General features: G+C 25.4%; 1 protein-coding gene, 1 long non-coding RNA gene and 3 other non-coding genes across 12 annotated transcripts; 1 reads left to right on the top strand and 4 right to left on the bottom strand.

The window, feature by feature from the left end:
- The first annotated feature begins 1,443 nt into the window (after positions 1 to 1,443).
- LOC146872207 (odorant receptor 13a-like) lies at positions 1,444 to 22,356 on the top strand. 4 transcript variants are annotated; one of them, XM_085664141.1, is made up of 7 exons: positions 1,444 to 1,489; positions 14,236 to 14,683; positions 15,214 to 15,499; positions 16,352 to 16,451; positions 16,515 to 16,625; positions 16,758 to 16,913; positions 21,152 to 22,356. In XM_085664141.1, the coding sequence occupies exons 1-7, from the start codon at positions 1,484 to 1,486 to the stop codon at positions 21,164 to 21,166; spliced, it is 1,122 nt and encodes a 373-aa protein (XP_085520267.1). In that variant the 5' UTR covers positions 1,444 to 1,483; the 3' UTR covers positions 21,167 to 22,356. The 4 variants fall into 4 exon arrangements, with proteins under 4 accessions (XP_085520267.1, XP_085520266.1, XP_085520269.1 ...); XM_085664140.1 differs by lacking the exon at positions 21,152 to 22,356 and adding an exon at positions 19,163 to 19,419; XM_085664142.1 differs by lacking the exons at positions 1,444 to 1,489; positions 21,152 to 22,356 and adding exons at positions 11,153 to 11,735; positions 19,163 to 19,419.
- LOC118446682 (uncharacterized) lies at positions 7,878 to 10,963 on the bottom strand. 5 transcript variants are annotated; one of them, XR_014983588.1, is made up of 5 exons: positions 10,728 to 10,963; positions 10,353 to 10,522; positions 9,434 to 10,282; positions 8,261 to 8,514; positions 7,878 to 8,157 (listed from the first exon to the last, which is right to left on the bottom strand). It is a non-coding gene; the product is annotated as an uncharacterized LOC118446682 (long non-coding RNA). The 5 variants fall into 5 exon arrangements; XR_014983586.1 differs by having other exon boundaries at positions 7,878 to 8,514; positions 9,434 to 10,229; positions 10,314 to 10,522; positions 10,728 to 10,947; XR_014983585.1 differs by having other exon boundaries at positions 7,878 to 8,514; positions 9,434 to 10,229; positions 10,728 to 10,945.
- Positions 11,803 to 11,922, bottom strand: LOC118446737 (5S ribosomal RNA). Its single transcript, XR_004839678.1, has one exon. It is a non-coding gene; the product is annotated as a 5S ribosomal RNA (ribosomal RNA).
- Positions 12,227 to 12,346, bottom strand: LOC118446738 (5S ribosomal RNA). The gene has a single exon (XR_004839679.1). It is a non-coding gene; the product is annotated as a 5S ribosomal RNA (ribosomal RNA).
- Positions 12,647 to 12,766, bottom strand: LOC118446730 (5S ribosomal RNA). Its single transcript, XR_004839672.2, has one exon. It is a non-coding gene; the product is annotated as a 5S ribosomal RNA (ribosomal RNA).
- Positions 22,357 to 22,776: the final 420 nt, after the last annotated feature.

The raw sequence follows: 22,776 nt of genomic DNA on the forward strand, positions 1-22,776 counted from the left end.
CATTCTGTTTATAAGTAAAAAAAAAAAAAAAAAAAAAAAAAAGAAAAAATAAATACGTAACACACTTTTCATGATGACACAAATAACTTTATTGAAATTGTATTTAAAGTTTTAATTCCATCATCTTCTGGAATTTTTCAGTCAAAACTTTATTATTTCAATTTTCCAAAAATTTCTCATCCTTCTGAGAAAAGAATTGTTTAGATAATTTATGCAATTTTTCGAGTACTCGAAAATTTTTCCATATAAAAAATATTATTAATATCGGAATAACGAAACTTTTAATCAATTCGATATTAAAATTTTGTATTAATAATTAGATAAGAAATCGCAAAATTCTATTCTAATTCGATTCTAATTATATTCCATTTGTGAAATTTATAGAACTATAGTCGATACTATTAAAAATGTCTTCGTTGTGTTTAATTATTAAAAAAAATTTGTTATAATAAAATTTGTAAAATATATACGTACATACATTGTGCTTCGAATCGAAATGTAATTTACATTTTTTTTTTTTCCTTCATTTTTGATTCCAACAAAAGTGGTCACGTGACATAATACACCGTTACTTTCTAGTCATTATATTAAAAAGTATAGTATATTATTATTATTATTATTATTATTATTATTATTATTATTATTATTATTTTCATTTAGAATTTAATTTTTTCTCCTTCGTATCGTCTTCGTATTTCCTTTTTCCTTCTTTTTCCTTGTTTTTTACTTTTATGAAAGAATTGATTTTATTTCCTTCGTCAAAATAAAACAAACGAGTACAACAACGATCACATTGATACGATTCACCGTAAAACTTTTTTTCTTTATCTTTAGATAATACATACACGATACCTATCATAAATTTGTGAATGCTTTATATTATTTTTATCGCTCCTATTTTCTTTTTCTTTTTCGCTCAACTTTTCAATTTGTTCTTCGTTGAAATAAGTTTTCAAACTTCTTCGTTGAAAACTTTCTTACGGTGTGTCATTAAAACTTTTTCCTTCTTGGTCATCTCATGTGTCATCATCATTTTACAAAAAAAAAACATTTTTCAACTACGAACTTTTAAATCATGAACGAACAGAATTATAAAATATTCGTGGGAGAACAGTCCTTCGTATCTCTCTCTCTCTCTCTCTCTCTATCTCTCTCTCTCTCTCTCTCTCTCTCTCTCTCTCTCTCTCTCTTTCATCTCCTGTGCTTGCCTATTGTTTTATCTCTGTCTTTTTCCATATCTCTGTCATCGTTTCTGTTTATCTATCTCTTTCATGTCCTTGTCTCAATCTATCTGTCTCAGTCAGTCTCAATCTCTCCCTCTCTCTCTCTCTCTCTCTCTTTCTATCTCTCTCCCTTTCTTTCTTTCTTTCGATCACTCCGATTACTTGGTTACGATCGATTGCAATTCGTAAAAAAGTCATTGCAACTGTTACTATCAGTCACGAGCGATCCTCTTACGAAGGAACATTAAAACAGTCTTATCATGAAAGTAAGATATGAAAATTGAATACTTTTTTTTCTCTTCTATTCCTTCCAAATTTGCATTTTAAAGAGACGTGTAATTAAATGAGACATTTGTTTTTCTTTAACTTTTCTTTTTCCTTTTTTTGGTTTTTTTGGTTTTTTTTGTTTTTTTGTTTTTGTTCTTCTTAAATAATTAATTAATTCGAAACTGAATAATTAAAACTCGGTATTAATGTCTTATTTTTTCTTTGTTTTTCTTTTTTTCTTGATCTTATTCTTTACGTTCGATGAAAAAAGAAAAAAGAAAAAAAAGAAAAAAGGGAAACGAAAAGAATCTTACTTAGATATCGACAGTGTCCGCATATAATAAATTCTATTTTCTAAAATACTTTTTTTCTAATCTATTTATATTTTTATTGTCTCATTACTATTCTCCTATTCTATCTCTATTCTAATTTTTCATTTATATTTATATTTTTCTATTTTTTATTTTCTTTTACTCACTCTATTGCACTTATCATTGTCATTCATTCACATTCATGAATATAAAAAAATTTTGGCTTATTAATTTTTCAAAGTACATCTTACAATAAATACAAAAAATATATTTCTATCCGTATGTATGCAGGTTTTTTTGTTAGACCAATTTTTCTAAAAAATGTTCTTATAATCGAGAAGAAAAATAATTTGAAAAAAAGAATGAAGATCTTATTTTAGTAAAATTAGGTTTTTTTTTTCAATTTTTTCTTCAAAAAATATCATTCGATTGTATTTCATTTTAATATTTCTTTTTTTTCTTCTTTCCTTTTCTTTTTTTTTTTTTTTTTTCTTTTAAATTACATTATATGAATATATTTTAATCCGATAATTCTATTTAATAGATATTATTAAAAGTAAGATACGAAAATTTAATTTCCTTTTCTTTTCTCTTCTTTTTTATTAATTAATTCGACACGGTAATTAAAAAAATTCTGTTATATATCTTATTTTATTATTACGTTTTTTCTTATTTTTTTTTTTTGATCTTATTCTTTACGTTCGTTTAAGAAGGAAAAAAAATTATTTATTATTAAAAATTACTTAAAATTACTTATATTTCCGACAGAGTTAATATAGTTAATTATTTTCTTTCAATTATTTCTTTCATTTTGTAAATTTTTCTTATCTCATTTCTCCTTTTCTTTACTTTTATGACAATTATCAACATTGTTTTTTTTTTTTTATTAATTTTTCAAAACATCCCACAATAGCTATAAAAATATTTTTCTATCCGTATATATATATGTGGATTTTTTCTAAATCGATTTTTATACAAAAAAAAAATATTCTTGCAATGGTTAAGAAAGAAAATTTGAAAAAAATTAATAGAGAAAGCTCTTACTTGGGTAAATTTTTTTGTTCAACTTTTTCTTTCGAAAGAACCATTCAATTATATTTCCTTTTCTTTTCTTTTTCTTTTTTCGTTAACTTAAAATTGTACAAACATTTTATTCGGATAATATTATTTAATCATATTCATTTAATTTTATTTTATCGCACAATTGACATGAAATTTGCAATTTGAACTTTAAGTAAATGTTTGACCGGCTTTATGCCTGCGATCACTCATTAAGTATTATTTTATCCACATAATATTATCTAGATAATTTTATCTTATTTACATAAGTTACATCATATTTAGATATGATTCATTTTTCTTAATTAATTTATAATTAATAATTAATATACAAATTTTATATCTAAATTAATTATTAAATTAAACTATTAAATTACGATAAATAATTGTCATGGAATTAAAAACAAAATGAAACTGGTTTACAAATGTTTGACAAAACCGTTCAACAAGAATTTCAATGGAATCAGTTTGACATAATTTAATTAATTTTTTAAAATAAAAAATTTATCTTTCAAGATGGTTCACTATTTTTCATTGATATATTTCTATTTTTCATTGGTGTTAACAAAATATAAACTACAAATATAAGCGATATTGTATCTAACTACATAACAATTGGTTTCATATGGATTAGAGTAAGTAGTATTAGTAAGGCTGTGAAATTATACTTCTCAAGCTTTTATATGTATATCTTTTTTGGAATTTTTTAATATGCCTCTTGCAATAATTCGTCCTAGATATGAAATCAAATTTTTCATCGACACACACACTTGTTTCACGATCAATGCATAAACAATAATAAATATAATTAATAGTAATATAAGAATAATAAATATAAATAACGTATAATAATTTGTATATAAATTTATGACAAAGGAACAAGATTTTGTTGAATGTTTTATCAAAAATAATTAGTAAATATTAATTGTAGTATATATACATATATATATATATATATATATATATATATATATATATTCTTATAATATTATATAAAGGAATTTATTATATATTCTACAAAGGAAACCATAACAAAATAGTGCTGGAAGAAAAATTTCATAAATAATATTAAAATGAACTCGTCTTTTGATTTTTATTAAAAATAATATATATATATATATAAATGTGTGTGTGTGTATGTTCACTAATTATTAATTTTGAACATAAATAATCGAACAAGTATATATATATATTTTTTATATATGCATTTATCATTGAACAAAATTAAATCGTTGCTTTGTTCTATCATAGCATAAATCACCATAAAATTCACGTCAGCCATCAAAGGAAGAAATAAATATAAGAGATTAGATAGTAAAATTTCATTGAATTATTAAAATAAGAAGAAAAAGAAAAAATTCATTCATTATTTTCATTTACATCGATATTTTCTTTGCCGACACAATTATGATTTTACATTAAAAATATTATTAAAAAAAAAAAAAAAAAAAAAAAAAGAAAAATCTTGATAATGCTACCGTTACGAATGATTCGGATTTTGTTTATGTGACAAAGATGCTTTTGATATATTTTTTAAGTTCACTCGTTCATCGACCTTTCACCTCTCTCTCTCTCTCTCTCTCTCTCTCTCTCTCTCTCTCTCTCTCTCTTTTTTCTGGGTCCAAATGATCTCTTGTTGTCACTTGCAAGTAAGCAAGCACGAAAATCAAAGGTAATCATTTTTTTTTTTAAACAAATTTATCTAACTAGCATACTATGCTGTGTTAACTTCAAGATCTCCAATTCAAATTCCAATGGCGAGTGACAAAGAATGACCTTGTTTAATTTTTTTCGTTTCAAAAAATAATTAAAATATTTTTTTTTTTTTTTTTTTTTTTTTTATTTTATTCTTACTGTTCACGATTAACTGATACGACTAATTGATCACGATTAATTGATATCGACGACCTGAAAAATATTAAAAAAAAAAAAAAAAAAAAAAATATTTTTCATATTTCCAAATAATATAAAAAAAAAAAATATTTCAAATAGAAATACCTGTTCAATGTTCGTAAATCTTTCAACTGTCGTGTCAAGGACGAAATTGGAATGAGATTCTTATAAGAGATCACGAATTTTGATCTGAAAATTTCTAACACAATCAAACAAATTATCATGCGATACGAGAGGACGAATTTGAATCTGAGAATTTCTCGCATAAGTTAACGTTTCACTCGTTATCTTAACGTTGCCTCTTTTCTTTTTGGTATACATTTCTTCTTTAATTTTCTTTTTCTTTTTTTTTCTTTTTTATGTATTCGGTGCTTCCATTCGAAACGTTTGAAATTATTTAAATAAATGAAATTATTTAAATAAATTATTTAAATAAATTATTAACTTAAAATTTTTAACTTTACTTACAATAGATCAAGGATATCGTTAAAAGTTTCGTATCTTTTATTTCCTAGACGATATTTTTTTTTATGTTTTAACAATTCTAACAAACGAATTATGGAATCGTTCATTCTATAATATATAATCAAATCATCATTTTTAACACATTTCTATCCAATATCGTCAAATATTTTAATAAATTTTCAATTGGTACATCCATTATTATTTTCATTTCTCATATGATTATTCAAAATCAATATTATCATGATCATAACTTCGGTTAAACCTATTAATTGCTTCAACTTTATTAAATCCATTAGAATTAATTAGAATTAATTATTCCTTTGTTCTTGCTTGTAATCTGTGCTTGTAATCTTGTAATCTTTCATATAATCGACTAATAATCTTTCAATGAATCCTATCAATCGATTTAATTGAAAATATTTTTCATTCTTCGTAAGAGTTATAATACTTCGAACGTTTCAAACTTCAGTATTTTGAGAGATTATTATTAATTAGTAATTCGTTTCACATTGCCATAGTTTCCTTTTTTTTTTTTTCCAAGAAATCAAACGCAAAAACTACTCTGTTTTCTTTTCTTTTTGTTCTAAACAAAATCATCATTTCGAGTTAAGTCAAGCATTAATAAACGCTACGATATATTTCAATTATTTTGAACGAAATACCAATAACAAAATGCGTTTTTTGCCTCGTACCATATTGTCTTCCTCTCATTGTTCTACAAAGTATCACGTACATCAACAAACATCAACGTATAACATTTTAACTTGATCGTACTTAAAATTTATAATTAAATTCTAAACTAAGAATACTAATCGTTTGAATAATAATATATCTTCTTGTTCTTACGATGGAATAAATAAGATTTTGAAAAAGTTTTGTAGTTTTACAAAAAATGCTTTCTATGATCTCTCTATTCTCTTCAATATGTTTTGTATACAAAACTATTGTTCTTCTTATAGATATATTCAAGGACATTAACAATGAGAGACAAGGACACTTAAAAAAAAAAAAAAAAATATATATATATATATATATATAATGGAATTAGTCATCGCTCGTATTTAGATCACTACAATTATATGTTAAATTATATGATTTCAAAAGAATTCACGTTACATGATGTTATTATTACATCTCTATTTATATATATATATATATATTCAAAAATAGAAATAATAATGAGACAAGAACATATACATATACGTATGGAATTAATTATCGCATACGTATGAGTATCTTATGATTTCACGTTAAATAATATGTCATCAAAAGGATTTACATTTTATGGTATTATATTATTTTCAATTTAAACAAAATATATAGGATATTTCTAAAATAAAATATCTATTATTTATATAAAACAATAAAAATACAATTGATTGTATTTTTTACAATCTATATGATAACACATGATATTTACATCAAAGATCATTATTTTAAATATATGATTAATGATCATTATTAATAATAAAATATCATTATGTAATATATGTGGCCAATAAATAAATAGATCAATATTTATTATAAATCACGATGCAATTTGAATATGATAATTAATTATTTATATTGATCATTTATATCACTATATAATATATTTTATTATTGATACTGATCATAATATTCATTCATTCACAACTTGTTTCTATATTTATTCTCTATCTCTTTCTCTTTCTCTTTCTCACCATATCTCTGTATACTTAATTCTTTTACATTCATTTTTTTCTTTTTATTTCATTTTCATTCTATATCATCGTCAACTTCGAAGTTTCATTTCAAAAGAAATCACGTATACATATACAAATATGTATTTAAAGGGCAAACTTCGAATCATCAGTTTTGAAATTTTTTTGAATAAATTTATTGCACCTTTAAAAATGTTAATAACTGTAGCCGATATTAATTATTTTATCATTGAATTTTACATGGTCACCGTGACGTGAAAAACAATGAAAACATTTTGTATAGGTGATGACCTATCGGTCATCGAGATATCAACATTTAATAAGCTACAATTACCTTTTATCATGACTATGTGATATTGGAATTTTGCTTTCTTTTTTTCTCAGTATAGAAAAAAACTGAATAAATGTCCATTGAAATAGCTATTAATTTTCTCAGCCAGGTATACGTAATTACTTAAATACGTATCATAAATACATAATTATTTCAAGGAAAACAACTTTCTGTTACTTTTTGTATGTTACTTTTTGCACGTCCAACGTTAACAAGATCAAAATAATTTATTTATTAATTTTTTCTTCTTATCAGTTTTAAATACTAAATAATAAATATTAAATATTTGTTGATTGTAAAAATGTATACAATCAAATTCTGATCAAAATAATGAGATCAGTATAATAAAATATCCTACATTGTTGTACATTAATTATAATTCTACACAACATATAAGTCAATTGTATTTCTTTCTTGATCTTTAACCTGAGATTTTAATAATATATATCAAAAAATATGATATAAATTAAGTTACAATATTTTATCTCTTCTTTTAAAATTTAGTCTAACTATAAGTACAAGTTTATTTATATTTAAACCGTTTAACGATTACATATTATATACGTATATAATTTATATATATTTATATATATATATATATATATATATATATATATATATATATAAATTAAATCGTTAAGCATTTTGTAATTTGTACTATTATGTATACAGTAACATAAATACATTATTTAGCTACTTTAGAATGTTCATTCTTGATCAAATAAATATAAATTAAAATGAAAATAAATATAAAAGTAATATAATTTGTCATTTTAAAAAAGATAAGAATGTTTTTAAATGAATATCACATATATCAATTTTCAAGACTCAAAATCTAATGTCTGATTTAATATCACACTTCAAATATTATAAACTCTTTTTTATAAAACTAATGGTAGTATATCTGACTCATATTTTTTTGCCCACTAAAATGAAGTATATATTATAAGAAATTAAGAAATCTTTAAGTTGAATTAGGATGAAATAATAATACAGAAATAATAATTAGATCACAAGTAAATAACTCACTGAATCTTTCATGAGCTCTTTGCGTTGAAGCGTTCTACCCATTTTCAAAAGATAAATGTGATTGATATTAGGACATATACACAATTTCTCGATCAAATAATTTTCCTAAAAGATTTTGTTCGTTTGATTATGAATATACTTTTGATCGTAATAAAACTCTTGAACGGATGAGAGATTGTTGATATTTTCAAAGGCTTCTTCTTGTTCGTTCTCTTTCAATGACACATCCATCGTTGCTATTTTCCAAAATCAATCTGTAAACGTAAACATAAATATAGAGACATTCTTCACTTCTCTATCGTATTCATTAATTTTGATATTTCCTTTTTTTTTCTACTTCATGTTTTTTTTCTTTTTTTTTTTCTTTTTTTTAACTATCCATGCATAAATATTAGATTGATTATATAGTCATAGTAATAAAATAATATTTTTCTAAATAATGTTTTGGACATACTTTATCACTGTTATTATAAAAAATTATATTAAAAGATGCAATTCCAATACTGAAATTTATTATAATTATAATTTTGATTTGTCATTATTTGCTTACATTAATCACTCAGTCTAGGACATACATATATATGTATATATATATATGTATGTATATATATACATATATACATATATACATATATATATATATATACATACATATATACTTTATATATATATATACATACTTTAGAGTTCCAAATGTATAAAAAATAATAGCAGTAGGAAATAGAAAATGATTAGTATAATAAATGACCTATCTTAATAGTAAAATAAAAAATTAATAAAGTAAATAATTAAATTCATTAACTTCATGGTTTCTTTTTTTTTGTTCGTAAAAAACTGTTGAATCTAACTTAATGAAACTTTCACAGAATATTATATATACTTCATGAATTTACTATTTCACTTTCATTGAATTACATGTAATAAGAATTAAAATAAAATCCTTCTTTTGTTATATTTTCTTATAGTTCGTTATTTTCAATATTTTTGTATTTATTTTATATTTTATATATCTATGATTTTAAAAACTTAATATCAAAAGAATGTTATAAATGAATTATAGAAAAAGTTAAGAGTGAATTTTAAATAGTTCTTGATAAAAATCAAATATTTGTTCAAATGAATAAAGTAAGTTTTAGTAATTATGATTAAAAAGTAATTTTAATAAAAGCTTACTTGTTCATAAAAATACCAATTAGTACCATCCATTGGTGTAATGATAATACTTTTGCGTTATCCAAATGAATTTTCTTTCATCATTACAAAGATATTGTCTTTAGACAATATTTAGACTTCTAGTTCTGCTTTATCAGTTTGCTTCTTATCCAGGTTTTTCAGTATAGCTTGTTTTATCTTCTAGCTCTTCCATTTTGCTTGCATTATCAACATTAAATATGACCATAGGAATCACATCAAGCTTCAATGTATGGGTCTATACAAATACATTTTTTGATACTTTTGTTCATGCAAAGTCATTGAATGATTAATTTATATTATGTATATTTTATGAGACATTTCTTCATTAGATTTGGATTTGTCAAATCTTTGTTTTTCAGTCAAGTAAAGAATTCTTATAGATAAAGTTCTGTTCCAGCCATTTTATAATTATATCAAAGAAAAATTTTGATACAGCTAGTAATCAATCTGATATTATATAGAAATATTGTTGCACATACAGCTTTTTTTTTTTCTTTTTATAACATCTAAGTTATATGTATTGTATCTTTTAGCTTGACTATAATATCCTGAAAGTTAATCAATGGAATTGTTCTGAGAGACAATTTTTGAATGTCAAAAAAAAAGTGATATCTCAAACAGCTCCTTCCCTGATCTAAGTCATATTTTCATTCAATTCATTATCCTTGTAAAACATTATTTATGACTTTTACAATTTCTACAAGAAATAATTGAACTCTAGAAACTAACTCATTTCTTTTAGTGATATCTTCAATTAATGTTTATTCTCCCTCCACTGCAAATTGCAAATTATAAAATCATTAAATACCAAATTAAGAATACTGGAACCTGTAATTATATTAATATCTTTATCACTTACATTATCTTATTTGAATACACTTCATTAGATTTTACAAACCTTGTTTTTTAGAAACATGAAAGTGCAGACATTTTTATCGTTGATGTATTGAGTGATCCTGTTAATCCTAACCTCTTTTGCAACATTTGAAATAACATAAGTTCTGTAAAACAGATTTCCGTACATTTTTCTTTTTTCTTTTCTTTTTTCCTTAAACATTCCTTTAGCTCCTATAATAGGGAAATGTAATAAGTAATAAGTAATCGAAACATAACCAAGTTGTAATGGGAAAAAGTTATATTCACATTATAAACTAAAAGAACGTCACTGTCTCGATCGTCAATTAAATTATAAAAAAAAAAAAATAAATAAGTAAGACAAAACCGAAATAAAATTTGAAAGGATACAATTTTTATAATAAAAAATCAAGCTTACCTTATTCAATGGAATCATATAACCTTTTTCTACGCGCAATCGATGTAAATTCAATGATATAGAAATAAGGGTCCATTTGATCAATAATTTAATGAGAAAATCCTTTTCACAATATGAAAGCGTATATCAAGTACTAACGTTAATTAAGAATACTTTCTAATAATTGTAGCGTAGCAGAGTGTAAATGCGTCATTAATGTAAACGATGCCAACAGAGAGCGCTCCGATACGCGGCTGATCAATCATTGGGCGATAAAGCGACCAATGAGAACGCTTCATATGACGTGCTTCTAATCGAGAGACAAAAGAAGCCCATCGAAATAATCGCTCATTTACGATCTGACCGCGATAGTGATAGGACGTAATTAATAGAGATACGTACTTACGAAGAAAGACGTAGAGTATATTATATATATATATATATATATATATATATATATATATATATATATATATATATATATGGATGTATTGCACAATTTTATATTCAATCTAAGGAGATAAGGTAGATCATTAAAAATCATTTTATATAAATTATATAAATTGAAATCAAACGTTTAAGGGGTATAAACGACAAAGAACAATTAAAAAGAAAGAAAAATAAACCATACGTGAGAATTATTTCAACTAGTCGAACATGCCTTTCTTTCTTCGAAAAAATTAAAAAAAATTGAAGATCTTTAGTCTTAGTTGGGAATATTATACGACTACAAAATTGTGCGACAAAACGAAGAGGATGTTTTACGGTCGATATTATTTGCGAACGATTAATCTTTCGTAAGTCATTGGTCTTGACCTGACGCAATGACGATCGGGAACGATACGTACACGTACGGACACTGTCTATGCAAATATAAACAATAAAATAAAACGATTTATATTAACGTATTACATTATCAAAAATCAACAAAGGAAACTACTAAGAGCAAAGTATAGAATTTAGTTTCTTCGCTTTGTGAGGAAGTAAGATTGCGTTCAACAGGGAGCTTGGATCTGGTGCACGTCAGTGGTAAATATGATAACGCATATTATTTCATCCTGGTTTTAATTTATAAAAAGAAAAAGAAGAAAAAAAATGTCAACAACACACGGTGTTCCCAAGCGGTCACCCATCCAAGTACTAACCGTGCCCAACGTTGCTTAACTTCAGTGATCGGACGAGAACTGGTGCTTTACAACGCGGTATGATCGTTGACTTGAAACCCCTTTCATTTTATGCGTATTTTACCTTCTAAAAAAATTAATTTATTCTAAAGTTTATTTCATTTGTATAAAGTACATTAAGTGCGTTAAGTAAAACGTAGTGTACCATATAAAAAAAAGGAGTAAATACAAAATTCTTTAATTTCTTCGCTTTATTAGGAAGTAAGATTGCGATCAATGAAACAAGCATCTTAAATTCGGAGCAAATCAGTGAAGTGACGTACAATGACGCATATTCTATTGTAGTTTTGGTTGTTTATAAAAAAAAAAAAAAAAATGAAAAAGAAAGTAAAAAAATGTCAACAACACACGGTGTTCCCAAGCGGTCACCCATCCAAGTACTAACCGTGCCCAACGTTGCTTAACTTCAGTGATCGGACGAGAACTGGTGCTTTACAACGCGGTATGATCGTTGACTTAATAACTTTATTTTTTTATTTGTTATTTCTATTTGTATAAAAATTGATTTATTATAAAGTATTTTTCATTTGTTCTAAATCTATTAAGTGCATTAAGTAACATGGATTACATGATTTAAAAATTATATATAAGTTGTTTCATTTTCTTTGCTTTGTTAGGAAGTAAGATTGCGATCGATGAAACAGGCATCTTAGATTCGGAGCAAATGAGTAGAAGTGACGTACAATGACGCATATCATTGTATTGTAGTTTTGGTTGTTTATAAAAAAAAAAAAAATGAAAAAGAAAGTAAAAAAATGTCAACAACACACGGTGTTCCCAAGCGGTCACCCATCCAAGTACTAACCGTGCCCAACGTTGCTTAACTTCAGTGATCGGACGAGAACTGGTGCTTTACAACGCGGTATGATCGTTGACTTATAAACGTATTGATTCATATGATATTTTAGTATTTAAAAAAATTGATTTATTATAGATTAGTCTTTATTCATATTAAGTACATTAAGTGGGTTAAATAATATGAAGTATATTACTTAAAAAAAATATATATATATTTATATATAAGTTTTTATATATATAGCTATTTGTTACCGTCAGATACTAATTTGTGTTTTGCTACTTTATCATCAAGTGATATTATCGACGGTAAATATTTCTACCTTACTTACGTGAGTTATTGATAGAACTTTTATTCTACCATGGATCGATAGGTAATTGAATGTTACCGACCGTTGTTGATAACTTAGCTAGTTGGTAATATATATTAATAATAATTATTATGATTAGTATTTAGTACTAACTTTCTAATTGTCATAATATTAGTATCTATTACTAATTTCTAAGTATCCAGATTAGTTAATATATAACACATTGTTTACTGGATATAAAAAAAAGGTACAATATATTATATATTTTTCAAAATAGTTGTTCATAATTATGGTCATTCGTAAAAGTATGCAATTTAAATAAATCTAATGTAATTTTTCGAATATATTTTTTCTTTTGAAATGAATTTTTTATACTGTAATGCATTTCATATTATTTTGTGTTCGTTAATATGATATATAAATGTTTACGTTTAGTGATTTAGAAATTGGTGTTCATATTTGGTAATAATATATATGTTATTTATTTTTTTATAATTTTTTGGATTGAAAATTTGATATTGATGTCATATACATTTTCGTAAGTCTTCTGTTTGTTTTAAATACTATTGTGAAAATTCTTGTCGATAATTTCAAATTGTTTATTGAACACATGTATGCTTTCAAAATAGCGGCAATATGATCATATAAATTTCAATCTTTAAAATTATCTAAAAAACTTAATTGTTTCGAATCAAATTTTACGAATATTTACATAAATTTTGAAGACGTTTTGTTTAAAATTTCCAAGTACTTGAACAATTATTTAAACATGGTAATCACATAATTTAATTTAATCTAATTTAGTCTAATCGTAAAATCGGTTTTTTCGTTACTTTTTTCGTTTTGCATCATATCACAAAACCTAATCAAACGTCATTTATTCTTATATTTTATTATTATTCTTTTTTTCTGGTAAAAGTTTTCTCTAATTTAAACGAATGATAAGTGTGGTCTATTCCTGCTTTGTTATTTCTTTCTCTTTTTACATTATACCAGAACTTTCAATCGAATGTCATTTGTTATTATTATTATTATTATTATTATTATTATTATTATTATTTTTTAATTAATAGATTTCTCTAATTTACATCAATTTAGATTAACCGTAATAGCTATTTAATTCATGACTCATCATAAATTTCTTTTTGTATTATATCACAGTTTACTCAATTGAACGTCATTTATTCTTATTATTATCTTTTCTTTACATTTTTTCATTTTTTTTCTTTTTTTTTTCAGGTGGCAGATTTCTCTAATACAGTAAAAGCGATAACAATCAGCAAACAAATGTTATGTCTGACAGGACTTTGGCCATTGAATATACGTGACAGTTTATTTATATCGTTTGTAATTTATGGCTATACCTTTTTTTTATTGGGACTATTAGATCTGTATAATTGCATTAACAATTTTCGTTACGTTTTGGATAACATAATGGAGAACATTTTGATATTAATGACGATAACAAAAGTTTCAATGTTACGAATAAAGTGTCGTATGTTGTCACAATTTCTTATAGAAACCAAAGTGGATTATACAGCTGATAATTATAAAAACGACGATGAGAGATTGATTTTTTTAAAATATAACAATCTTTCTTATAGATACGTCACCGGTTTGTTTACCTTGTCGGTGTTCTTACTTCTTCTTTATTATTTTAAATCTATCATACCGAATATAATATTGGGTAATAATCTTGATAATTAGAGTTTCAATATTACTATGATCTCGAAATTATAATTAGTTAATTAAATGCATTCATTTTTATTCAAACGATGAAAAATAAAAAAAAGATAAAAGAGTAAAGAAATCCAAAAAAATCAAAGAAATGAGAAAAAATCAAAAAATAGTTTACATGTATAACTGTATATATATATATACATATATATATAGCTATATATAATCATAAATATATATATATATATATATATATATATATATTTGTATGGCTAGATGTGTATTAGTAAATATATTTGCGGTAAATATGAATTGTCATTGGTTTTTAAACAATTAAATTAGATTAATTTTTATTTTTTTTTTTTGAATCACTTATCATTAAACAAATTACGAATTTATTTCATGATTTTTGTTTAAATATATATATATATATATTTTCTTTTTTTTTTTATTTCCAATCAAATGATAAAAATATGAGATATAAAGAATAATTTTTATTGACGAATAATTTTATTAAATTCTAATTATCTTTCAACGCAGTTATGACAAATTCTACAGCGGAATATAAATTGCCATATAAAATAAAACCATTGTTGAAGCCGTACGATGCAAAAAGTTATGCGTTTGGTTGTATACACGAATTTTTACGTGTAATATTAATACTTTCTGGTTACGTCGGAACTGATTGTTTGTTGATTTGTATTGGTTTTCATTTAACCGGTCAATTGGCCTTACTCAAATTCAGAATGAAGGATGTTCCAATTGATACCGATGGTTCTCGATGGGGAATTCAAAAAATGATTCGACGACATCAACATTTGATAAGGTGACATCACTTTTCTAATTAAATCATTTAATTCTTAATGGAACGTCTATTGAATGAAATCTTTTTTTTTTCTTTTTGAACGATTCAAATGCATCGATGAATACGACTTATGAGACGCCGATTGTTTTAATATTTTTAGGATATGAATTTTTTTGATAATTTTTTTTTTCTTTTTTCTTAAAAATTTCGCTAGAATTTCGTCACGACAAAATAGTTTTGTTTCCTAACGGGGATTGTTTATAATAAATTTATAATGTTGATTTTCTTTAATGAGATTGTAAACGTTTTAATTGCAAGAAAAATTTCAATGATTATGATTTTTGTCGTAGACTTATGCGAGAAAGTCGAAAAATTTTTTCAACGATGCCATATTTGCTCTAACATTCAGAATGAAACAAATATATTTTACGTCTTAATTAATATAAATTTAATATAATTTCATTGTGTGTATGAAAATATATCTTTTCGGTTTTTTTTTTTTTTATATCAATTTAGCTTTTTATCACGAAAAATAAAATTCAAGACGGTCGTTTTAATCCCTTAAAGTCAGTTTTTAGTCAGATTATTTTAGATTTAATATCGAATGAAGTTTTGTTCGAATACGTTTCTTCGATTACAACGAATTATTAAGATTTGATTTTTCACCAGAAAAATTTCGAAATGATCGTTTTAAACCTTGAAGAAATTTTTCCCTGGCAAAAATAAAAATAACATAAATTTCATACATTTTTAATATCAATTAATATCACTTGAAGGGAAGAAGAAATTTTTTGTTTCTTTTAGTATGAGAAAGATGTCATTATGAAAAAAAAAAAGAAAACAAATAATTTATCTTCTTCGTATTTGTTTCAGATTAGCGGATATATTAGAGGATAGTTGTAACATCTTCATTGGTCAAAAATTATTAGCGATAATGATTCAAATTTGTATATCCGGTTATCAAATGCTCACCGTACGTATACGTCATATTAATCGAAATACATTCATTTCTAATATAAAATTCTTAATTATTTAGAGTTTTGCTTTCGTCGAAGCAGCAGGTATATTAACATTTATTTCATATGAATGTCTTTTGCTGAGTACATTGTTCACTTATTGTTACATCGGTGAATGTCTGATACAGGAAGTAATTAATAAAATTCTTATTTAAGTGCAATTCAATCAGAAAATTATTTCAATCGTGTTCATTGATACGATTTAGTTTCTTTTCTCATTTTCTTTTTAATATTTTTTTTTTTTTTTCTTTCTTTTAATCCAGAGTACGAGCATCTGTGAAGCGCTCTATTTCTGCGACTGGTACGAGCTATCGATAATCGATATGAAATCGATTTGCATTTGCATGATGCGCTCTAGGAATCCATTGCAATTGACAGGAGCAAAATTTAACGTTCTGTCTTTACGTACTTTCATTGGCGTGAGTCGTTATTATTGATATTTTTTCTTCCTCTTCTTTTCGTCTTCTGTTTTTTTTTTTTTTTTTTTCTTTTTTTTTTAACTCATTCGGACCACGTAAGATCTTTCTTCTTCTTATTTTTAAATTATTATTCTTTAACACTAGAAAGACCGAAACTTATTACATACCTATATTGTCCAAAAGCAGTCAAAATGACAGCATTGTGAACGAATAACTAATGTGTTTTGAAATTTGTTTAAAAATTACTTTTTAATATTTTTTTTTTATATTATTTACAATTATATAACAAGTTATTAGTAAATATTTAACAATAGAAAAAATTTACTTCAGTTGGAAAAAAAAAATAATTTATGCATTATTATTTGTACATTTTATGCAAATGAAAGTGGAAATCTTTTTACGTGTACATCTTTCGCAAACATACCTTTGACATTTTTCACATGTATTATTTGTTTTGTTGTTGTGGTAAAGTTGTACTTGACAAATTTTGCGTTTGGGTTGCATTTGATGACGTTGCAGTTGATCTTTGTGGGTCTTCATGTTCTGATGACGTTTTCTGTCTTGCAGCTTTGTATTCGATGGTAAGCTGTTCTGCTAATTGAAACAATAACTCGTTTCGTTGTATTTCTATTCCTGTCGTTTCTTTGTAAAGGATTCAAGCATTTATAGCAGTCAAATCTAAAATATTGAAAAATATTTGAAGGGGCCATCTGCGAGAACTAGCTTTTACTGTATATTTTCGGGCCATTTGATTCACCATATCAACTACAAATTTTGTGCTGTTATAAAATTGAATAGATTCCGGTAACATTTTTTTTATTACTTTTATCAATTCTTACAAATTTATGTTTAGAACTTAGAACAGCTACTCTTTCATTTGATTTGCTTTTATATATTGTAAGAACACGATTCTCTAATTTATATAGCATAGTGGAAAAACGAGGCATGTTAACCTTCGTTTGTTTGGCTACTTTGGATAGTTACCAAAAGTTATACCACATTCGTCAATTTTTGATTACACAGTACCATTGGCAGCTGTTTTAGTCTCCTGAAAGGTATTTTCATTTTCTTCATCAGAATCTGAACTATTTAGCACCCTACATCTTTTCCTGGACATATTGATGACACTTTCATTTTCATCATTGGTGATCGACTCTTCATCGCTATCTTCAGTGTCAGGATGTTTCACTTTGAATATAATCCGCTTCATTTTCAGATGATAGTTCAGAATTTGTTGCATCTAATTCTAGATCGAAGCACTCTTCACTTATGTTCGTTAGCATTTCCAATAACTCACTTCTATTCTCCATTTCTTTCATGAATTTAGGGTGCAAAAGAAATAAAATAAACAACTTGTTAGAACAAGTATCATTGCATAAAGATTTCAAATAACAAGTATTACTTTAGCTTATTGATCAACTGCAACTTATCATGTATACGCCCAAGTCGACGATTTATCATGTACTTGTATGTTATCATGTAACGGTAATCGAAAAAAAAATGAAAACTGTTATTTCAATACAGAGCCGAACTAGTAATATAAGAAATTTACTCAATTCAATAATAAGAGTCATTTGATTATTTAAAATTTCCCAAGTAGTCATTTTGACTGCTTTTGGGCAATATGGGTATAACACACATATATATATATATATATATGTATACCGGAAATGAAGGAGGGGGCAGGTAACTACAATTATTAATAAACGCATTTATATGTTGTACAAAAAGTCACAAAATTCTAAGAAATTGTGTCATTATATACATAATTGTTTTTCTAATTGAAATTAAAAAGAAGTCAAAATGACTTCCTTGGACAATCTAGTGTTAATTGACATCTCTTTAATTGTTCCTTTTTTTTCTCTTTCCTTATATTTCACTTTCATCATTATATCGTGTCAATTTTTTTTTTCTTTTCTTTTTTTTTTTTCATATGGTATTCATCAGCGTTCCATGAGTTTTCGTTTCTCTTTAGAAATTTATATTTTTATTTGTTCGTCCATGTACGTCTTCATTAATTAACTTTTCGTCATATATGAAATTCTAAATGAAATATTTTTCTTAATATTTTCTTCTATGTATCATTTGTATGTTTTGTTTACTTTTGCAAAAAAATATTGCACTTCGTTGATTCGTTTTTATTTATTGATTTCAATTTCAATTTTGAATATTTTCGATGGTTTAAAGTTTTGTATAATTTTGATGTTCAAAAGGATTAAATTCTATTATTTTTTTTATCAATTTTACAGATACTGAATAAATCAATGGCATACTTATCGTTTTTACGAACGGCTCTATAAGCGAAACTATTTAATAATTAATCGTGAATAATAACTGTTGAAATATATCTGCTATTTCTGTACAAATGTTAAATAGATAGTTTGTAACGAATGCATACAATCACGTTATTTAGATTAATAAACATAAGGTTAATGTTATTTCGGTATTTATCAAAATAATCATTCTGTTTATAAGTAAAAAAAAAAAAAAAAAAAAAAAAAGAAAAAATAAATACGTAACACACTTTTCATGGTGACACAAATAACTTTATTGAAATTGTATTTAAAGTTTTAATTCCATCATCTTCTGGAATTTTTCAGTCAAAACTTTATTATTTCAATTTTCCAAAAATTTCTCATCCTTCTGAGCAAAGAATTGTTTAGATAATTTATGCAATTTTTCGAGTACTCGAAAATTTTTCCATATAGAAAATATTATTAATGTCGAAATAACGAAACTTTTGATCAATCCGATATTAAAATTTTGTATTAATAATTAGATAAGAAATCGCAAAATTCTATTCTAATTCGATTCTAATTATATTCCATTTGTGAAATTTATAGAACTATAGTCGATACTATTAAAAATGTCTTCGTTGTGTTTAATTAATAAAAAAAATTTGCTATAATAAAACTTGTAAAATATATACGTACATACTTTGTGCTTCGAATCGAAAAGTAATTTACATCGATAGTGAAGTTCAGTCGACAGTAGCGTCGATAATCGACTGTCATCACAGAGATATACTTTGTACCAGGTCGATAATGTAATTCGTATGATAAGGTCATCCAAAATTCGACGAATCTGTCGAATTAATTGCTTTACGATTTGAATAATCGTCTCCCACGAAATCTTTGCTTCATATACGTTTAGAAATTTTTTTTGACGTGAATTAGCATCGGACGATTGCAACGGCCATTGCAACCGATTGACGAATCAGATTTCACTTTCCAGACGGTACAGATTTGGCTCTCGATTTTCCGGTTCATTGTCCTTCTGTAAAATGCAATCTTCATTTTTCTCGGAAAAAAGAACTACCAATGATTAATGAATGCCGACTATGGCATTTCTTTTCTTTCCTTATTTTTGTAATTTTTCAACATTTTTTTCGCCACTCGTAACGCTCGTAAACAAGTACAAGCTTATGACAATTTTCGCTTACGTGCGACGATCCGATTAATCATCGATTTGTTCTATATATCTTCGTAACGTTCTAATCATTTTCTAACGAATGCTCTTGACTCACCCGTATATCCTAGCGCGACGATTGTTTCGGATATTTTCGTGCCCCGTTCGGTGTTTAGAATGAAACTTAGGTTCAAAATGTGACGCATACGGTGCATTCAATGATGATAATCGAAATTACGATTACAGACAATGTTGTTTATTATCGAAAGTTCGAGAAAAAAACTGAAATATTCTTTGAGATGCATTAAGAGGAATGATGTAGTTTACTAATTCACGTTTGAATCAGAAGCATAGCTGTTATTGGCCGTGTATTTGTTAAGTTTAACATGCTATTATCAGGCATATTTTATGTCGTAACATCCTACATTATTTTCTTTATTCTTCCTTTATTTTTCTTTAATTTATAATACATATATAGTAATAATTTGCAAATTAATAATATTTTTGAGATGGCTGAGAATAATATGTGTATCTGTGTACGTTGCATACGATTATACCTATGTACGTGCTTCTTTTAACGTAAGAAATAATAAACTTGAACGTTCAATTTATTGTCATCGATAATTATTAATCAATTATGCATTTTCACCGTAATCGATCTCTCGTGTAACATAACATTTTAAAGTTACATTCTTTGGCATAATAAAACAAAATTCACTTGGGTAAATAATAATTTCAGTAAGTCCTTTACGCTTGTAATTAATCATTTTTGTCACATGAAAATGTCCTATATACAAATTGCATTTATTAATAATTTTTGTTATTTTCAGAAACAACCCCAATGATCTTCAACAATTCCATTCTAATAGCGTCCGATGCAGTAGCATATTTTTTTGTACACCTCATAACGATCGATTAGAAGATAACTGACAAGAAGAAGACTCGTGAAAGGGTAGAATTCAACTACTTAAAAACTTGGATAACCTTCAATTTTTTTTTTTTCTATTCCGTAATAATACTGAGCCACGCTGTTTCCCTTTTTGCTGGAAAAATATTCACGAGGGCGTTACGTAGAAACTTTCGACGGATATAGAGTCCCAAAAAAAAAAAGAGTAGACAAGGTATATTGTACTTAGAGAAAGGGGTAGATAAAAATGATTAATGCAAAACACCGTCTGCCAAATGTTGATCGATTATTGTTGAGTCGACTTCGTCCGTTGACGACTCACCCCTTTTCATTTCTTTTTTTTTTGGTCCGTACCTTCTATACAGTTCGAAACGGACGCAAAAACTGACTCGTATTCACATTTTCTTTTCTTTTCTTTTTTTTTTTTCGTTAATCGCATGAACTATTCAGCCAACCAATTTCAACCCCTTTTCGTACGTAGTTTACGTCGGGAGTAGTTCGTGCTTGGACGAACAGTCGGCCGGTGACCTTCGAGCGAGCAAAATGGAAAGAACCAAAGAAGTACGGTGATAACGTCGATTTATTTTTATTATTATTATTATTTTTTTTTTTATTGTTAATTGCCAGTTCGTTTGACGAGTGCGACGTTTTGTGACAATAATCGTCCCGAGTGAATTTGTTTCGACTCTCTTGAAAAAGCCATTGTGACGGTTTCAAAAAATCGCAATCCTTTCTTTTCTTTTTTCTTCGCATTTTTCTAACTATTGAGATTTCGAAAAAATATCGTGAATTTGTTTTAAAGCGCAATCTGAACGATCTTTTGTTTTTTTTTCTTTTAAGAAATTTTCTTCTTTTAATCATCGTCGTGGTTTCAAATAAGCGTAATTTTTTTTTTTGAAAATTTTTTGACAAATTGATTGCCACAGTGTTATTTCATGTCACTGTTAATTAATTTCTTGGTGACTTCATGGTGTAACAATTTCTTATTAATTCAAGAATCAATTAATCTATATGTCAAGTGACATCGAATAAAATTATTTTCTAATTATATAAATGAATAGAAAAACTGCATTAGTGATTTGTGAAACTATTAAGAATATTTATTAAAAATTATCGTTTCTATTACTAATTTATCAAAATGAATGTGTGACGAATTAATATTTATTTTTAGTTTTCTTTTTTTTTTTTTTTTTTTTTTTTTATAATATAAGTAATAATTAATATTTCGATTATTAGTGACTACTTTGATCTTTAATGATTCACAAGTTAACCAACATATAGAACAAAAATTAAATTTTATGACTGGTGTGAATTATTAATGCAATATTTGTGTTCCCTTGTTATTTCTTTTGTAGATTTAGATTTTACGCCATTAATTTTATATTTTTAGCCAACTTTCGGATTTATAGGAGCAATCGCATGTCATTGAAAATTTACAATGTTAAGAGTACAATTCTATTTAATTATTAAATATGAAATAATTAATTATTATATTAAAATTACTGTGGCAGTCAATTTATTTATATTTAATTATTAATAAATTTATCT

This window comes from Vespa mandarinia, chromosome 25 (assembly GCF_050613455.1).
Source record: "Vespa mandarinia isolate Hongniang chromosome 25, ASM5061345v1, whole genome shotgun sequence".
In the NCBI taxonomy this organism is placed as follows: domain Eukaryota; kingdom Metazoa; phylum Arthropoda; class Insecta; order Hymenoptera; family Vespidae; genus Vespa; species Vespa mandarinia.

What these genes read in the sequence shown, in the direction of transcription:
- LOC146872207 (XM_085664140.1), top strand. An exon ending in CATACCGAATATAATATTGG is followed by an intron (nt 14,684 to 15,213) that starts GTAATAATCTTG and finishes CTTTCAACGCAG; the next exon opens with TTATGACAAATTCTACAGCG. An exon ending in CGACATCAACATTTGATAAG is followed by an intron (nt 15,500 to 16,351) that starts GTGACATCACTT and finishes TATTTGTTTCAG; the next exon opens with ATTAGCGGATATATTAGAGG.